Below are 17,025 nucleotides of genomic sequence, written 5' to 3'. Positions count from 1 at the left end.
ATTTCTCACCCAAATGTTGGTATGTTGTATCACATGTGTGGGAGATTAGAAGATGAAATATCTTATTTTCTTATTAAAGCAATGTATTTAAATATCCTTTTTTTAAATTCAAGATGCTAAAAATATTTATATCTTTTTTTATTTACATTTACCCAGTATTGCAAATGTAAGAATGAAAAAACATACCTATTTTTCATTTACATCACAATTAGTAAATGTTTGTGCAGCATCATATTATCTAAACATTACTCACCAATATCCTGGGACTCCTCCCCACCTGTTTTATGGGAATAAGAAGACCACAATTATATTTTAAAATAAGAAATATAGACTCCTGTTTTAACACAAGGCACTGAATCTAATTTCATGACCACTTACTTACTATCAGCATGGTTAGTATTTTAAAACACACTTACATTTAATTTAAAGCATAGTTAATGCAGCTAACAATTATCCAAACGAAATAAATATTATCTTACCGGCCACACTGTCAAAGGCAAATTCATCACTGACAAATAAACAAGATACAGTATATTATACATTGGTTGTGGTTATTAGATTCCGTTAAATATGAATCTTATTCATATACACCTTTATATAGAAGCAGCACACTGCATTATTGCTTGTTGTTTTTCGTTGTTTCTCCATTGCTTCATTACAGTATAACTACAGAATGTAGTCTGTGACATTTAAATTCAAAGAAAATAATACAAATAGACACAAATAAATCATTTTTATTTCATAAAATAAAATGTCAAATATACATGATTTTTCTACCTGGATTCTTCCTCCACATTTGACGTTCCGTCTAAGACAAAGAAATATCCCAGAATGGGGAAAAAAATGTTCATTAATAGAACAATAGTTTTAAAGCTTAAAAAACACATTTACCATCACCCTCCCCGGTCATTGGTGCAAAAAAGAAATGTAACATTATTGGTTAAACTCAAGTTAACTATCATAACAATGACATTAGAAAAGCTCCAGATAGTTCATTCAATCCAGATATGAAATGTATTAGTTTGATAAACATGATTCTATATGAATCAGAGCCGTATATCCAGAGTAATGTCCATGTTAAATGGCCTGACCTTGTTTTATGAACAGCCACCATATGCCCACTATCAGTGATAAGATCAGAAGAAAACAGACACAGTACACGAGTGGGATTAAGTGACTCCAGGACACTGGAAAGCAAAACAGGCATGTAACTTGTTGTTATAAATCTCATTTCTATAGTAACAACGTACTGCAACCATGAACCATCAACAATGATTTTCTAATAACAAAACTAGATATGTATGTAGTAATTATATTATTTAAATATGTAAGTATTTAGAGAAACACCATACATTCTTACCATCAACCTGTAGAAATACTGCATTATTTCCATATAATCTTTTGTCTTTATCTGTGAGGGGTTTTGATTGCAGGTCAAGCACACAACTGTAGTTGCCTGTGTCATTCTTTAAAAAACTTTTAATCGTAAACTTAGCCTCCATGCTCTTTACGTCAAACACCTGGATCTGAACAACAGAGCCAAACTTGCAGAGGTAAGAGTGAACTAAGTCACTGGTCTTTTTTGTTTGAAAACTGGGGTCTGAAATAGTACACTTAAACTCCACACCTTCTCCCTTTCTCACAGTTCTTGAGCCTGCAAGTGATATGTCTGCAGGGAGTATACGGTCTGTATGAGCAGGAAGAGAAAGGAATCATGTAAGGTGTAAAATATGTTTGCAGCCACCTTGAAATATACTTTGTATCAAAAACATTGAAAAGGATAGTATATCCATATTTACTGAGTGTACAAAACATTAAGGACACCTGCTCTTTCCATGAAAGACTGACCAGGTAAATCCAGGTGAAAGCTATGATCCCTCATTGATGTCACTTGTTTAATCCACTTCAATCAGTGTAAATGAAAGGGAGGAGAGGTTAAAGAAGGATTTTAAGCCTTGTGACAATTCAGACATGGATTGTGTATGTGTGCCATTCAGAGGGTGAATGGGCAAGACAAAATATTTAAGAGCCTTTGAAAGGGCTATGGTTATGCCCAGACGAATGGAAGCTATTCTGAGGGCAAAGGGGGGTGCAACTCAATATTAGGAAGGTGTTCCTAATGTTTTGTACACTCAGTGTGTGTCAAATAATGTCTAACAGCAATGACCTATCCAGACAGTAAAAAGATCCTTACCCATCACCTGGATGGAAAGATAATTATCTCCTTTTCCCTGCACTTCAGAGAATGGATACTGGGTTTTAGAGAACACACAGCTGTAATTGCCAGCCTGTTGGCCAGTAACACTTTTCATGGTGAAAAGGGTGTCTTCTTGTATAGTTTTCTTCTGATCCACTGCAACTCCGTTAATGCACAAGTAAACATATGCCACTATATCTTCCTTGCGCCCATGTGTACTACATTTTACCACTAGGTCACTTCCCTCCATTATCGTTCCTGTAGAAGTCCAATAGATCTTTGCTGGAAAAATCTTCTTGGCTAATATTTCAGAAAATAAAAAGTATTTGAGGCATAAAATATCTGCAATATGTAAATCATTTATGTGTAGAGTATCATATTGTAATTATCTAAACGAGAATTCAATCATCTTCAATAATTAATGGATTTTAACCTGCCTGTGTTTTGGACCATGGTCTCTCTTGACAAGCACCTTAAAAGAGGAGAAAACACATTCAAAAGATACAACATAGACCCATCTAAATAGCAAAATGTGAAATACACTTGAATTCAATTAAAACTAAATCAATATCAGGTTAATTTTCATAAATATACTCACACAGGATGAGGATGAACATGATCATTGTGTTCAAGCCTTGTTGAAACACTTGTTGGTTGACTCTTTCTACCTTGAGGTCTTGACGTTGCCCTGTTGGTGAGGTTTATGACACCCATAAATACCTTTCCCCCATTTCTCTCTCTACTCTACAGATTGGACTCTTAGAAAGGCCTTTCTTAACATCACGAGAGTGACAATACTTCTAGAAGTAGTGGGTGGAGGAGTCAGGCGCAGAGAGCAGGGTAGTAGGTACGTGGATAGTTTATTCCAAAAGCAACAGTGTCGGTCAACGCCACACACACGGCGCTAAAAGACCCAGTCCAAAACAACAGGACGAAATGGTTCGGGAAAAATAACATCCACAGAAATCACACACACCAAATAACAGAAAACAAGCCCGCACAAAAGCCAGCGGGCCTCCTGGGTTTAAATAGCCCAAAACCAAAACCTAAACAACAAACAGGTGAAACTAATCATACAACACTAAATGAAACAGAAAAGGGGATCAGTGGCAGCTAGTAGGCCAGCGACGACGACCGCCGAGCACTGCCCGAACAGGAAGAGGCACCATCTTCAGCGGGATTCGTGACTGACAGTCTGGCAACATCAAAAGGGTTGGGAACGGAACCATATTTTGGTAATCCAACCAGTTGAAAATAACTGTTGGTATTTAAAGAATATGTCGGATCAGTTGTCGTCTGAGACATTATTACTAATGATAGGATGACATAAACTGTATCTTGGAAAGTCTACACATTCTAGTTAACAGATTCACATGGAATTGTTGTGCAATTTAAATGTTTAAATATGAAACTATTTGTGAAAAGTTTTAGCTTCTAAATAAAATAATTGTTTTCATAAGTGAACTATGCTCACTCAGTGGCCCCGCCCATGTGAACAGACATTGGTTGTGAATGATGTAAGGACTGCTGTCCATACATTTAAAAGGGCTAATATCAACTACAGAACTAAGCCAACCTCAGCGTGAGCTCTGGTTGCGAATGGTTGAATGACTACAACCTAACAAAATTAACATTGTGTTCCCGGGGACGTGAGGACTGATGTCGATACGTTTAGAAGGGCGAATTTCAACATGGAGGTGACGATTGGCATGCTGGAAGGATGAATTTCAACTATACCAGTCAGAATATAGCATGAGCTTATAGTATGGCATCTTGGTATGAACTTTGAACTCTTATTCACTAAAGAAGTGATACATCCTAGACGTCGAGTTAGCTGCAGCAGCTGTAACCGTGGGCTAGGAAAGGATGGACAATCTCTTCAGAAAGACAGGGTACTACAACGAATCTGTTCTACCACACAGCGACGGTACTACAACGTATTTGTTCTACCACATGACATATTCTTCAAAGGACAAGGGAGATCTCTGCTGGGCAACCCAGCCTTCCATCGATGACCAATCAATCGAAGCGCAGCTCAGAGTAAATATTTCTTGCGCTTTCCTTTTCCAAATGGGCAGTTATTTAGAATGAATAGCATAGCTTCATGAGGTCCGATAGAGGCCCAATCCTTTTGTTCCTTAGTCTTCCTGCGCTTTCATTTGAAACCAACCCACTTTCTTTGTGTAACCAGCCGTCATATCGGTTCCGTCCACTAGGGATGTTTTCTTGTATGACATAATTAGTAATCAATGTATGCTCTATCCTGTGTATATGTAATTCTGTGTGATTATTTAGTACATAAATAATTAAACCAACATTTGTATTGGTGATTCAACTTGTTAGCCAGGGTTTGTGAAGATTTTCAGATGAGACTGAATAAGGTGACGATTAACAATTGACTGCTATTGATATAAAAGATTACCAGGTCTTTAAGAGTTTATTCGGAAGACATCAGCGCTATAGACATTATTCCGTGGTGCCCCGATTTCCTAGTTATTTACATGTGCATGATTCGTTTAATCAGGTAATATTAATTGCAGAGAAAAGATTTTATAAAATAGCATGTCATATCACTTACTCCGGCATAGCAAAGACACAACACTTGTGTATGTGGTATGGACCTGAAACTAGATGGGGATCATTTTATCTGAGACAGCCTGAGAATAGTGAATACGAATGATGTCATTTCCTGTATTTGTAGGAATGTAGCAGCTACAGGATATGTTTGCCCCACATACCTGGAGGATGATATATATTATTTAACATTGACCATGCAAAAGATCAACCGGTGCACGGAATCAATGATCTCAACTTGTGCTCTTCTCAAGTTTCTCATGCTTTCTTCTCAAATGAATGGATGTGAAATGATATCATACGGACAAAAACAATGGGACAATTCTTAAGTGTGACCGACAGGGACAGGACGACAAGGGACACCTGCATGCAATGCAACTCTTCAGGTCTCAGACAAGGTTACTCATCACACGAGTGTGGTCATGGAACCATCTCTGTTCTATAAATGCAGTCCACCCCCCACAACCTTTATTCATTAGTACTTTGTCTGTTACAGATCTCCCCTTCAGATAACTAGTTCACTTAAATGAGCCCTGAGTGAGCTTTAATTCAATCAATCAGATGGGGAAATGTTATCAGAAGTGATGGAGTACTACATACAGTATGTGACTGTGCTTCCTGGCTAACATCCAGTTAAGATTCACAGTGACAACCTGATTACAGTTTACTGACTACAACATACAGCCACAGAAACAACATCCAGAGATTCCATGTCCGCCCAAATGTAGGATTGAAACGCTCCCCAAAAATCCTCTTTCAAATGTATCACTCTATCATAGATACCACAGGCCATAGATATATACTGTATAACTCCTAACTGTGAATTTCCTCCTCTTGTACACCAAACTGTTTTTTGAATGATGGTACAACACAATAAGAGATGTCAACCACATCCTCCTTATTAACAGAGAGTATAAGTAGTGTCAAGTTAAAGCAGGAGAAATGCTCTTTGGCATAGCGGTAGGATGGTGAGATGAAGACCGTAGCCCAGGCCCCAGACTAATGATGTATTTCATCACCAGGTCTCCATATTGATTGTGATCCAATAAAGCTGAAGGGGGCCCGGGGCAGAGAAGGGAGGCAGGCAGGGAGCTAGAGAGGCAGGGATGGGAGGCAGGCTGGGAGGCAGAGAGGCAGGGAGGATGTAACAGGGTTATACCCAACCTCTATATGGCCTTGTTGCTACTGATAATCACATCTACATCCTGCCTGCCAGCTGGACCTCCAAACTCAATTTTCATATGGAGAGAAATATCGATTTGGGAATGCAATGAGTTTACAGGTAGGTTAGCATGTGTTCACTCCTCTTCAGAAGTCACTTCGTCCAATGACCATGGATCATGGCAGACGTTTCGGTTGAAAGAGCCTTTGGAGAGCTGTTTTCAAAGTTGTCCAAATGGAGTGCTTCGCCAAACCAAATGAAAAACGCAAAATGAAGACACAAAATCTTGTGTCTTTGATTGCAGACATATGGTAGTGACCACTGGATCATATTGCGGTCACTTGTAGTAGCAGATAATAACCACATGGTGTCACCCCTCACAGCACAATGAAAAGCATTTCCGGGTTGCTTTCAGAGTTTTTCCACATTTAATAAAGTTTTTCCACATGTAATAAAGTTACCCATCCTGCATCATAGCCATTTAATTTTCACCAGTTTGTGATTATTATAATATGTGACAATGTGGTTCATTGAAATCTTGATGATCATTAGAATCAGATTTGAATGATACTGTACATAAGAACATACAGTAAGTTTGTAGAAGACATGAATATTTCACAAATAAACAATGTCAAAATGACTCAGCGATGTTCAACATTTGAAAACATGATATGAATTCAATAAGCTGTGAAATTGACTTGAGATACTTGTGTACTTCTGGAAAGCCCTTTTAAGCAGTCATTGCTATGTACATGTTTGGGATCCTTTGGTCCAATAGATGTTCCTTTAGCCACGGTCCTTTTGTTGACGATAGTGTGTTTCTTTGTGCCAGTCATAATCAAGTGACACTATGATGAAGTCATTTACACAGAGCAAACATAAGGGAATGGGTAGGCAGCAGTACAGAGTTACACATTGCCATGGTTTCAGAGTCTGGTCCTTAGCAACTAAGAGATCACTACTACACCACACTTTAGCAATCAGAAACGTATCTACATACAGAGAAGTGACATGGAACAGCTGGCAGCAGCTTGCCTTCCTCCATAATCTGGTTCCCTTCCGTTTCACAGTATTGGTTCGTCTCAGCTTCTTTGGTCCGCATCACTGGGTGATACACAACATGACTGTATATGTATGATTTAAAACACTCAGTCACTGTGCAATTGCTGTGTGTATGAGTGGGTCACATATCGAACAATAGGAGGGGCTGGATAAAGAGCCCAGCGGTCCCCAGGATACACACCAAGATGAACACCCACAGGAATATCCTGTCGATCACCATGGCAACATACTTCCAGTCGTCCTGGACCTGAAAGACAGTTGTCAGAGACACTAAATGGTAGATACAGTATAGACCTTGAATATTTTCTTAGCTATTGTGAATGATATACATGTGATACGTCTCGACTTACCTCCTTGGCTTCGTTCTGTATTCTCATGTTTTCGGCGATGTACTTGACACTTTCCATGGCCTCCCTGACCTCCGGTGAGAAGTGAGGGGACAGGGTCATCAGCCTGCCATCCAAAGACTCTGAGCTGGAGCAGGAGCTTCCACCAGCAGCCCCTCCTCCACTGTGGGTCCCAATGCTCCCCACCCCGCCACCCCCTCCTCCCGTCTCAGTGGGCAGCTTAGTGGACCTCTGGCGCCAGCAGCAGTTGCAGCGGCCCTCGCGACACAGGAAGCTGGAGCCCGCATTGACCGAGTCACCACCACCAAGGCTAAGGTTATTGAGGTTGGTGAGCTCCGTGCTGATGAAGAGGCGCTGTCGCTGGGCCAGGCTTGGGAGCACACTGGCAGCCACAGTGGAGACCAGGGCCTGGGGCTTCTGCTGCCCCTGCAGGGTTCCTGTGGTGTGGACCACACAGGGCCGCGAGGCTGGGGGCATCAGCTGCTGAACAACCCCCCCAGGCTCAGGCAGCCTCTCAGGGTTCCTCTCCGGCCGGGTCATGAACATGACCCTGGGTAGAAGCCCCAGGAAGACGCTGCGCACCCAGCACGGCATGGTGTGGGTCTTGGGCGTGCGGTAGTGCACGTTCAGCACGAACACGGTGATGACAATGGAGAGGGTGACGAAGATCATGGTGAAGAGGAGGTACTCCCCGATGAGGGGGATGACCAGAGACGTAGACGGGATGGTTTCGGTGATGACCAGGAGGAACACAGTGAGGGAGAGGAGGACGGAGATACAGAGGGTGATCTTCTCCCCACAGTCAGAAGGCAGGTAGAAGACCAGCACAGTGAGAAAGGAGATGAGCAGACAGGGGATGATCATGTTGATGGTGTAGAAGAGAGGCAGCCGTCTGATGTACAGGGAGTAGGTGATATCTGTGTAGATCTCCTCACAGCAGTTGTACTTGATGTCGTGTTTGTAACCCGGGGCATTGATGATCGTCCACTCGCCACTCTCCCAGAAGTCATGGAGATTGATGGTGGAGCCAATCAGAACTAGGTCTATCTTGGCCTTGTCGTACGTCCAGGAGCCAAACTTCATGGTGCAGTTCTGGTAGTCGAAGGGGAAGTAGGTGACGTCGATCTTGCAAGAGCTCTTGAAGATGGCCGGAGGGATCCAGGTCACATCCCCATTGTAGCGAAGCAGGGCCTTGGTCTTATCGTCCACCTGGAAATCTCCTACTGCACTGTGGCACAGAGAGAGAGGGTAGGTGAGGAGACAGAGAGAGAGAGAGAGATGGGGTGAGAGAGAGAGAGAGAGAGAGAGAGAGAGAGAGAGAGAGAGAGAGAGAGAGAGAGATGGTGAGAGAGAGAGAGAGAGAGAGAGAGTGAGAGAGAGAGAGAGAGAGAGAGAGAGAGAGAGAGAGAGAGAGAGAGAGAGAGAGAGAGATGGGGAGAGAGAGAGATGGGGTGAGAGAGCGAGAGAGAGAGAGAGAGAGAGAGAGAGAGGGTGAGAGAGAGAGGGAGAGAGAGAGATGGGGTGAGAGAGACAGATGGGGGAGAGAGAGAGAGAGAGAGAGGAGAGAGAGAGAGAGAGAGAGAGAGAGAGAGAGATGGGGAGAGAGAGATGGGGTGAGAGAGAGAGAGAGAGATGGGGTGAGAGAGAGAGGGAGAGAGAGAGAGAGATGGGGTGAGAGAGAGAGAGAGAGAGAGAGAGAGATGGGGGAGAGAGAGAGAGAGAGAGAGAGAGAGAGAGATGGGGAGAGAGAGAGAGAGATGGGGAGAGAGAGAGATGCGGTGAGAGAGAGAGAGAGAGGCAGACAGAGAGAGGGAAAGACAGATAGACAGAGAGACAACAGGGAAGGAGGAGGGTGGATGAGTCATTGAAGATTACTTGGTGGACCTCTGGCTGTAATATAAAGGATGTAATATAAACAACGGACTATTGTCCCTCAGCTAAATTAATCAGAAAGAAGCCCTGAGGCTCCATCATTTGATAACACTGTCTGATAGGCTTTACATGCACACCATTATACATAATCTACAGTATATGAGGGCCTTACATAAGAAATGAGTGTCATGTCCTGGTTTTGTATCATCTACTCAGTCATTTCAATGTCAAAGAAGAAATCCTTGAACTCAGTTATGCACGGTACTTATTATTATTGCAATCGCATGTTTAACTCACTTATTGTACAGCACGATATCTGGCTTCCATATCCTGCTAGAAGGCACTCGAATGAACTCCACTCCTCCAAAGTTTTTGGGATCCCACCTCAGTTTGTAGTCATTCCAGATCTGAAGAGGTAGCAGGTTGTCTCATATCATTAGATACAACTTTTTTATAAAACCCACACACATTTCAAATTATACGTTCTATATTTTTGATCCATTGACAGTTAACGGATGGCCACGTTTTTTGAACCAAATATCCACATCTGTGCTTAACCCTCATTCATCTTATACATGACCATCTGTTTGTCAACATGCCTAGTATAAGGGACCGTGTCTATATGGTAACACCCCAGTCACATGTCAATCCAGCCGAGCCAATCACAAGAGGGTTGTGAAGAACCACTTACTGTAATCGAAAAACGTGGCCATCCATTAATTGAATGGTGGAGGTCATGGGTCAAGTCTCAGGGGAGACACAACCTCTGTGTTGTAGGACTGTGTCACTTATATATTCTCCGTCTTAGGTCATGAGAAAGACATAACTCTTTCATCTAATTAACCATTCAATTAACGGATGGCCACGTTTTTTCGATTACAGTTTTTCTCAATTGCTAAAACACCATTTCTGAAACCTTGCTCCATTTCCTGAAAACATTCAACACAAAACCTCATCTTCAAGCACTATTTACATAACCTCTGACTCCTCTTGCAAAATGAAACATTCGCCTCAAAACAGTTTTACCTGTGTTCAAAATCAAACACTGCTCTCAAATCATAAACAAAGTGATCAAAATGATATACACTCTCAAGCAGTTGGTAAACAATACACCGAAAAATAGAAAACACATTGTTCAAAACATACAATTCTCAGGGAGAAGTACATTTTTAATCTAAAAAATGAAAACATGTTCTATCATAGCTGCTCAAAATGGATCAGAATTACTTCTCTGCTTTGCTCTTTGCAATTTTGTTTTTTGTTCTTCCTCCTCCTTGTACCCCTTTGTCTGTGATACTCTAATTCTTGTTCTTTCTTGATATGAACCTGCAACCAGTCAAAATCGATTGAGCAGTCAGTACTGTTAATAAATGGAAAGCACAATTTTCAGGGCCATACAATTTGTCCATTGTACAGTATACAGCCTACAATGCACTGTACTACAGTATCCATTCTCAAACTTTCTCCTTCCCACCTTCAGCAACCTGTTTGCTCTCTGAACTGGCTTATATTGGTTGTGTCGCATCATTTGAAACAAGTTAAATACATTTTGAGTGGTTGTGTTCAATCAATGACATATGTTCTCTATTTGTATTTGATTGTCGCCACTGGTGTTTACCAGTATGGATGACATGTGCATTAGAGTGCAGAAAGTGATTTGAGAATGAGAATGTGTTTAGAGTTTTGCTGAAAAGTCTAAGTGAGATCTGCAAATTGTGTTTTACCATGTGAAATGGTTTAAGGTATTGACAACATACTGCATAATTAGCTAAATGAGTCCAGGCAACTGAGAACTTTGTTCAGCCAATGGGTTATAGTGTTTTAGCAATTGAGAAAAACTGTAAGTGGTTCTTCACAACCCTCTTGTGATTGGCTCGACTGTATTGACATGTGACTGGGTTACCATATACACACGGTCCCTTATACTAGGTATGTTGACAAACAGATGGTCATGTATAAGATGAATGAGGGTTAAGTACAGATGTGGATATTTGGTTCAGATTTTTATAGATCTGGATACCAGTTCCGTTTCATTTCCCTCAGAATGAGCTCATCTCAGCGTGTATCACGACAATATCAGCAGCACCAGGTGGGGTCAACCATGTGACAAAACCAGCAAGCCATGCAACAGTACAGTCCCTTGTATTCTCTGTAGCCCTACACCATGTGATCATATACTGTGCCTTATCTCTGGATAGAAATGTAACCCAGTCATGGCATATTATCTCTGGATAGAAATGTAACCCAGTCATGGCATATTATCTCTGGATAGAAATGTAACCCAGTCATGGCATATTATCTCTGCATATCATCTCTGCATATCATCTCTGGATAGAAATGTAACCCAGTCATGGCATATCATCTCTGCATATCATCTCTGCATATCATCTCTGCATATCATCTCTGGATAGAAATGTAACCCAGTCATGGCATATCATCTCTGCATATCAACTCTGGATAGAAATGTAACCCAGTCATGGCATATCATCTCTGCATATCAACTCTGGATAGAAATGTAACCCAGTCATGGCATATCATCTCTGCATATCATCTCTGGATAGAAATGTAACCCAGTCATGGCATATCATCTCTGCATATCATCTCTGGATAGAAATGTAACCCAGTCATAGCATATCATCTCTGCATATCATCTCTGGATTGAAATGTAACCCAGTCATAGCATATCATCTCTGCATATCATCTCTGGATAGAAATGTAACCCAGTCATAGCATATCATCTCTGCATATCATCTCTGGATAGAAATGTAACCCAGTCATAGCATATCATCTCTGCATATCATCTCTGGATAGAAATGTAACCCAATCATGGCATATCATCTCTGCATATCATCTCTGGATAGAAATGTAACCCAATCATGGCATATCATCTCTGCATATCATCTCTGCATATCATCTCTGGATAGAAATGTAACCCAGTCATAGCAGGGTAAATCTATGGCTCATCATCTGACACCTTCTGTGTCAGAAGGTTAATATCCGGAGTGTTAAAAGCATTTTCCTGATGAATAATGTAAGATATCATTATGGCCTCAAGGAATCATGTCTGATAGTTTTTAGTTTTTATTTAACTAGACAAGCCAGTTAAGGACAAATTCTTATTTACAATGACGGCCTACCTCGGCCAAACTCTAACCCGGATGGCACTGGGCCAATTGTGTGCCACCATATGGGACTCCCAAACACAGCCGGTTGTGATACAGCCTGTGATTGAACCAGGGTCTCTAGTAACACCTCTAGCACTGGGATGCAGTGCCTTAGACCGCTGCGCCACTCAGGAGCCCAGTAGGTCAAGTAGATGTAGTGGAGTGATTTGTTTAAACAGTAATTCATATACACATACAGTAGGAGATGGATGAAGATTATACTTACATGTCTCAGCCACAGGTTTGTCTCCATAATCTGGTTAACTTCATCCTGAGAAACAGAAAAGAAGAATTTACTCTCAGAAGGACAAGTTGACCAGAGGCTAAATGCGGGGGTTCATGAACTGTAGGAATATTTCAGAGTTAGAAAGGGGGCACGCTGTCAGGAGCAATCATCATCCATACAGGATGGCAGGGTGAACAGAGCGTTCTGTCCTGGGTCTATCCCTGGCTGGAGTTACACAGGGAGGGGACACTACACTGAGAGGAACACCTGGGTCCTCCAGCCCACTATATGACAGCTTCAGCCTCTAGGCCCTTGTCTGCAGGCTGTCACTCACGATGTGCTAGTTAGGGCCTGACACTGTCTCAGCTCAGGTGGAAGGGAAGAGTGGAGTATGGAAAAAGAGAGAAATAGAGAAAGAAGGAGAGAGAGGGAGCTTCTCAATTTGTCACAAGTCTGTCCTTTCCTCGATGACTCTGTCCTCCTCGACTCCTCTGTCCTCCTCTCCTCCATGACTCAGAAACCGATAAATGGTTGAGTGGTCGAGGAGAGTGTCAATTCGTTAGTAGGTGAACGGAGAAGTGTCCTCCACTCCTCGATATCCTCCTCTCACCAAGGATACTCATAAGTATCCTTTTGGTGGCCAGAGTGGAAGTGTTTTAGAATCTGTGACACACCCTTTGAATCAGCTGTTGTTTTTTACAAGGAGAAAAGTTTGGACACAGTTAAAAATGATACGCTACTTAAATTCTTATCTATAAAATGTTTTCTACAGCCAGCTTAATTCGTTTTTGGCACTTATTTATGGATTCCACCCCTGTAAACATAATTTTCCTGTGTGGAGAAGGAGAGTCTCATTTCATACAAGCAACCAAGTTTCATACAACCAAGTTTCCTCTCCTCACCTCCGCACCTCAATTACCTTTGTGGACGGAGGATAGGAGGCGAATAAAAACCATTTAGATTTTCCCAGACAGCCAGACAGCCAGACAGACAGCGACAGACAGACAAACCAAAAGACCAACAGACAGACAGAACCCAGCTCATCACATTAACCATTCATGTGTCCTGATGAGCTCCCAGGAGACACGCCAGGTGTTGGCTCTAAGATGAGGAAGACTGCTGCAGGTCGATACAGTACAGGTGGTTCTAGGGTTGCAGAACTAGGCCAGCCCTGTATGTCCCTCCAGGCAGACTGAGGAACCATTATTTAAATGAGAGATTATGTCTGAGCCACCTCGAAGAATGGGCGTTTTAAATAAGCTAATAGTCCAGCTATAAGCAGGCTGAAGTATCCCAGTTGTAGAGGGGTTGGAAGAGTGTGAGGCGTGGGGAGGAAATAATGGTAATCCATCAAAACAGGAAGCTCTTCTGTGCTGTTAAATGGGCTGAGGTCAGGGAAATATGAGAAATACTCTATCTCTGTGTCATGTTCAGAAAAGAGAGGTTCTGGATTGGAGCCCAGTTCCTCCAAAAGAAAGCTCCACAGAGGATATTTACTGAAATGGAATAGACTCGTGGTGGCTGTGTTTTATTCAACATTTAACAAGAACCTGCTCAGTGTGGAACCATAATAAACACTGATCATGACAAGACATGGATAAGTGGTCCTTAACTGAATGTACCTAGCTTCTATCTGTTACACTAATCACACAGGTTATTCCACTGCTAGTTGTATAAGGCTTGATGTAGCACAAAGTGGCCCAAATGTGTTGTTCATCTATGTTATAAAGTATACACAGGGAGTAAGTTTCTGAGGGATTTTATGTGGCAATACCCAGCACATTAAGATCCCTGTTACATAAGGGGCCAGGCAGTATTGTGGTATAATAATACATCTGTTCATTTGTGAGTGACGCCCTTCTTCCCTCCCCTTTTAAGTGTAATTAAAGTCATCCACTCTGGGACAGTTTGAGGCTGGCGAAACAGCTGCCGCTCTCCTCGTCAAATCTCCTCACAGCGAGCCCCCGGCCAAAACCAGGCATTAAAACCAAGGGCACTCATGCGAAGTGGCAGTGATTGAGCGAAAGGGGCTCAGAGATGGGAGGAGTGAGGGAATCAGAGAGCTGACATTTCCCATCTTCTCTTGACCAATCAGACACCCACTCAGCCGTTCAATCTGACAGGCTCTGTTGGGTCCAGGCTCAGGCTGATATCCCCCACTAGCCCCAGAGAGTCTCATTTACAGCAGGGCACATCTCAGGTGTCCTGGATAGAACCCGGAACATGCCACTCTTCACTTTGGTGTGTCATATGAGACCATGCACATATAGTTGAGTTGAGACCCATCCATCCACCCACACACAGCTGCTCTCAACATTGGCTTTCATCACCCAGAATCAATGCATATTCATTTAAGAGAATGCACAGAGGCTCTGTGCTCAATACGTTATTTATGGAATGATTTGTTTCTCCCTGTCAGAGCCTGGCCTCTCAAAGTCTGTACTGTGTGATATACGCTCCACTGTCCGAGAGTGGAACTCTCAAACACCAGGGAGACATACAGAGGCACTGAGGACGCAGTCGCCATCCCCCTCTCTCTCTCTCTCTCTCTCTCTCTCTCTCTCTCTCTCTCTCTCTCTCTCTCTATCTCTCTCTCTCTCTCACACACACACACACAAACACACGGACACACACATTCTCTCTCTCTCTCTCTCTGTCTCTCTCTGTCTCTCTCTGTCTCTCTCTCTCACACACACACACACACACACACACACACACACACACATGGACACACACATTCTCTCTCTCTCTCTCTCTCTCACACACACACACACGGACACACACGGACACACACATTCTCTCCCTCTCTCTCTCTGTCTCTCTCTGTCTCTCTCTCTCTCTCTCTCTCACACACACACACACACACACACACACACACACACACACACATGGACACACACATTCTCTCTCTCTCTCACACACACACACACGGACACACACGGACACACACATTCTCTCTCTCTCTCTGTCTCTCTGTCTCTCTCTCTCTCTCTGTCTCTCTCCCTCTCTCTCTCTCTCACATGCAAACACACACACACATTCTCTCTCTTTCTCTCTCTCTCTCTCTCTCTCTCTCTCGCTCTCTCTCTTTCTCTCTCTCTCACACACACACACATGCTCACACATGCACACACACACACTCACCACTTTGACCAGCTGGGACATGGACACCTCAAACTGCACGACAACTGGGTCAGACACATTCTCCACTGGGCGGATGTACTGATTGTAGCTGGAGAATATCACTGAGAACAACCTGTGTTCTGCCTCAGAGCAGGAGCCTCCTGAATAAGAGAGGTGGGGATGGAGGGTTAGACACAGACAGCATCAGTTAAACTTCAAGGTAAAGCACCTGTTGTAGCCTATGGTGATGGTGTGGACAAGTCCATCTTTCAGTATTCTTGTTGTAGAGTAGACTGATCCTGAGTGACTAAATATTTTGGACTTATTTGGTGTTCTCCTTAGCCAATGACACTCCCTCAATTGTCCCTATTTTCTAACTATATACTATATATTCGTCCCTGAGTCAATTCAACAGGTAGGTTAGTTTATTCGTTTCAGTTAGACTGTTTTTTCCCGCTTAGATTTTCAAGCAGGGAGATTGGCATTATTTTCTTTGAAGTTCAGATGTCATACAGTAGCCTAATGCAAACGACAGACAGTAGACTACCTTGGAATCAAAGAAATCACACAGTTGAGTGACCGAAGAATGACATCAAATGTCAGCAACATGCTTTGCTTTGCTTTTCAATAAACGAAATAAATGTACAACCATTTATTAACGGTTCATATACAATGAATGGCACGTACCGTTTAAAATAAAAAATACGTGCGACAAATATCTGGGAATGGTTTATAACATTGCCGTCTTTGCTGAAAGTATTAGGCTATAGCCCATAAAGAACGAAACATCAGTTCTCCAGATTTTGAGGTTCACTAAAAGCATGAGGAAACCACACAAATTAGATATTTAAACGGTCTACTTCTTAATGACATCCACGAGAAACAAATGTTAAAAAAAAACAATAAGCCAATAACTAAAATATAAAATGTTATTTATATTAATTGTGGGCTTTCTAGGCGTTCCAAGTATAGGATATCCATGCAAGAATATTCCGTTTTATCATTGACATTATTGTTCGGTATCTGATATTACTTGAATTGAATACAGTATGATATTAATTGAATACAGCATTAAAGCAACAAGTAGATGGCTCATATCAAGTTAAACTGTACGCTACTCACCCGACAAAATTGAAAAAAATAAGAAAAAATGGGCGTTCATTGTTAATTAAGGATTGCAGAAAATGAATCCTCAATCTATCAGGATACGGAGGCAAAAGAAGAGAGAAAGTGGGAAGTGGGAGCAATGAAAGCGCGCGGTGCCGACAAGCTGCTACAGACGCTGGGAGGCAAACTGC

The 17,025-nt window shown here is 42.2% G+C and overlaps 1 protein-coding gene across 1 annotated transcript; it reads right to left on the bottom strand.

The window, feature by feature from the left end:
- Positions 1-6,338: 6,338 nt before the first annotated feature.
- On the bottom strand, positions 6,339-17,025 carry LOC112263647 (neuronal acetylcholine receptor subunit alpha-3). The gene is made up of 6 exons (XM_024440126.2): positions 16,850-17,025; positions 15,749-15,888; positions 12,605-12,649; positions 9,512-9,621; positions 7,346-8,570; positions 6,339-7,242 (listed from the first exon to the last, which is right to left on the bottom strand). Exons 1-6 carry the CDS (start codon positions 16,887-16,889, stop codon positions 7,117-7,119), a joined length of 1,686 nt encoding a protein of 561 aa, XP_024295894.1. The 5' UTR covers positions 16,890-17,025; the 3' UTR covers positions 6,339-7,116.

Source organism: Oncorhynchus tshawytscha, linkage group LG12, assembly GCF_018296145.1.
Source record: "Oncorhynchus tshawytscha isolate Ot180627B linkage group LG12, Otsh_v2.0, whole genome shotgun sequence".
In the NCBI taxonomy this organism is placed as follows: Eukaryota; Metazoa; Chordata; class Actinopteri; order Salmoniformes; family Salmonidae; genus Oncorhynchus; species Oncorhynchus tshawytscha.
The sequence above is the reverse complement of the archived record's forward strand: the minus strand, read 5'-3'. Positions and strand labels throughout refer to the sequence as shown.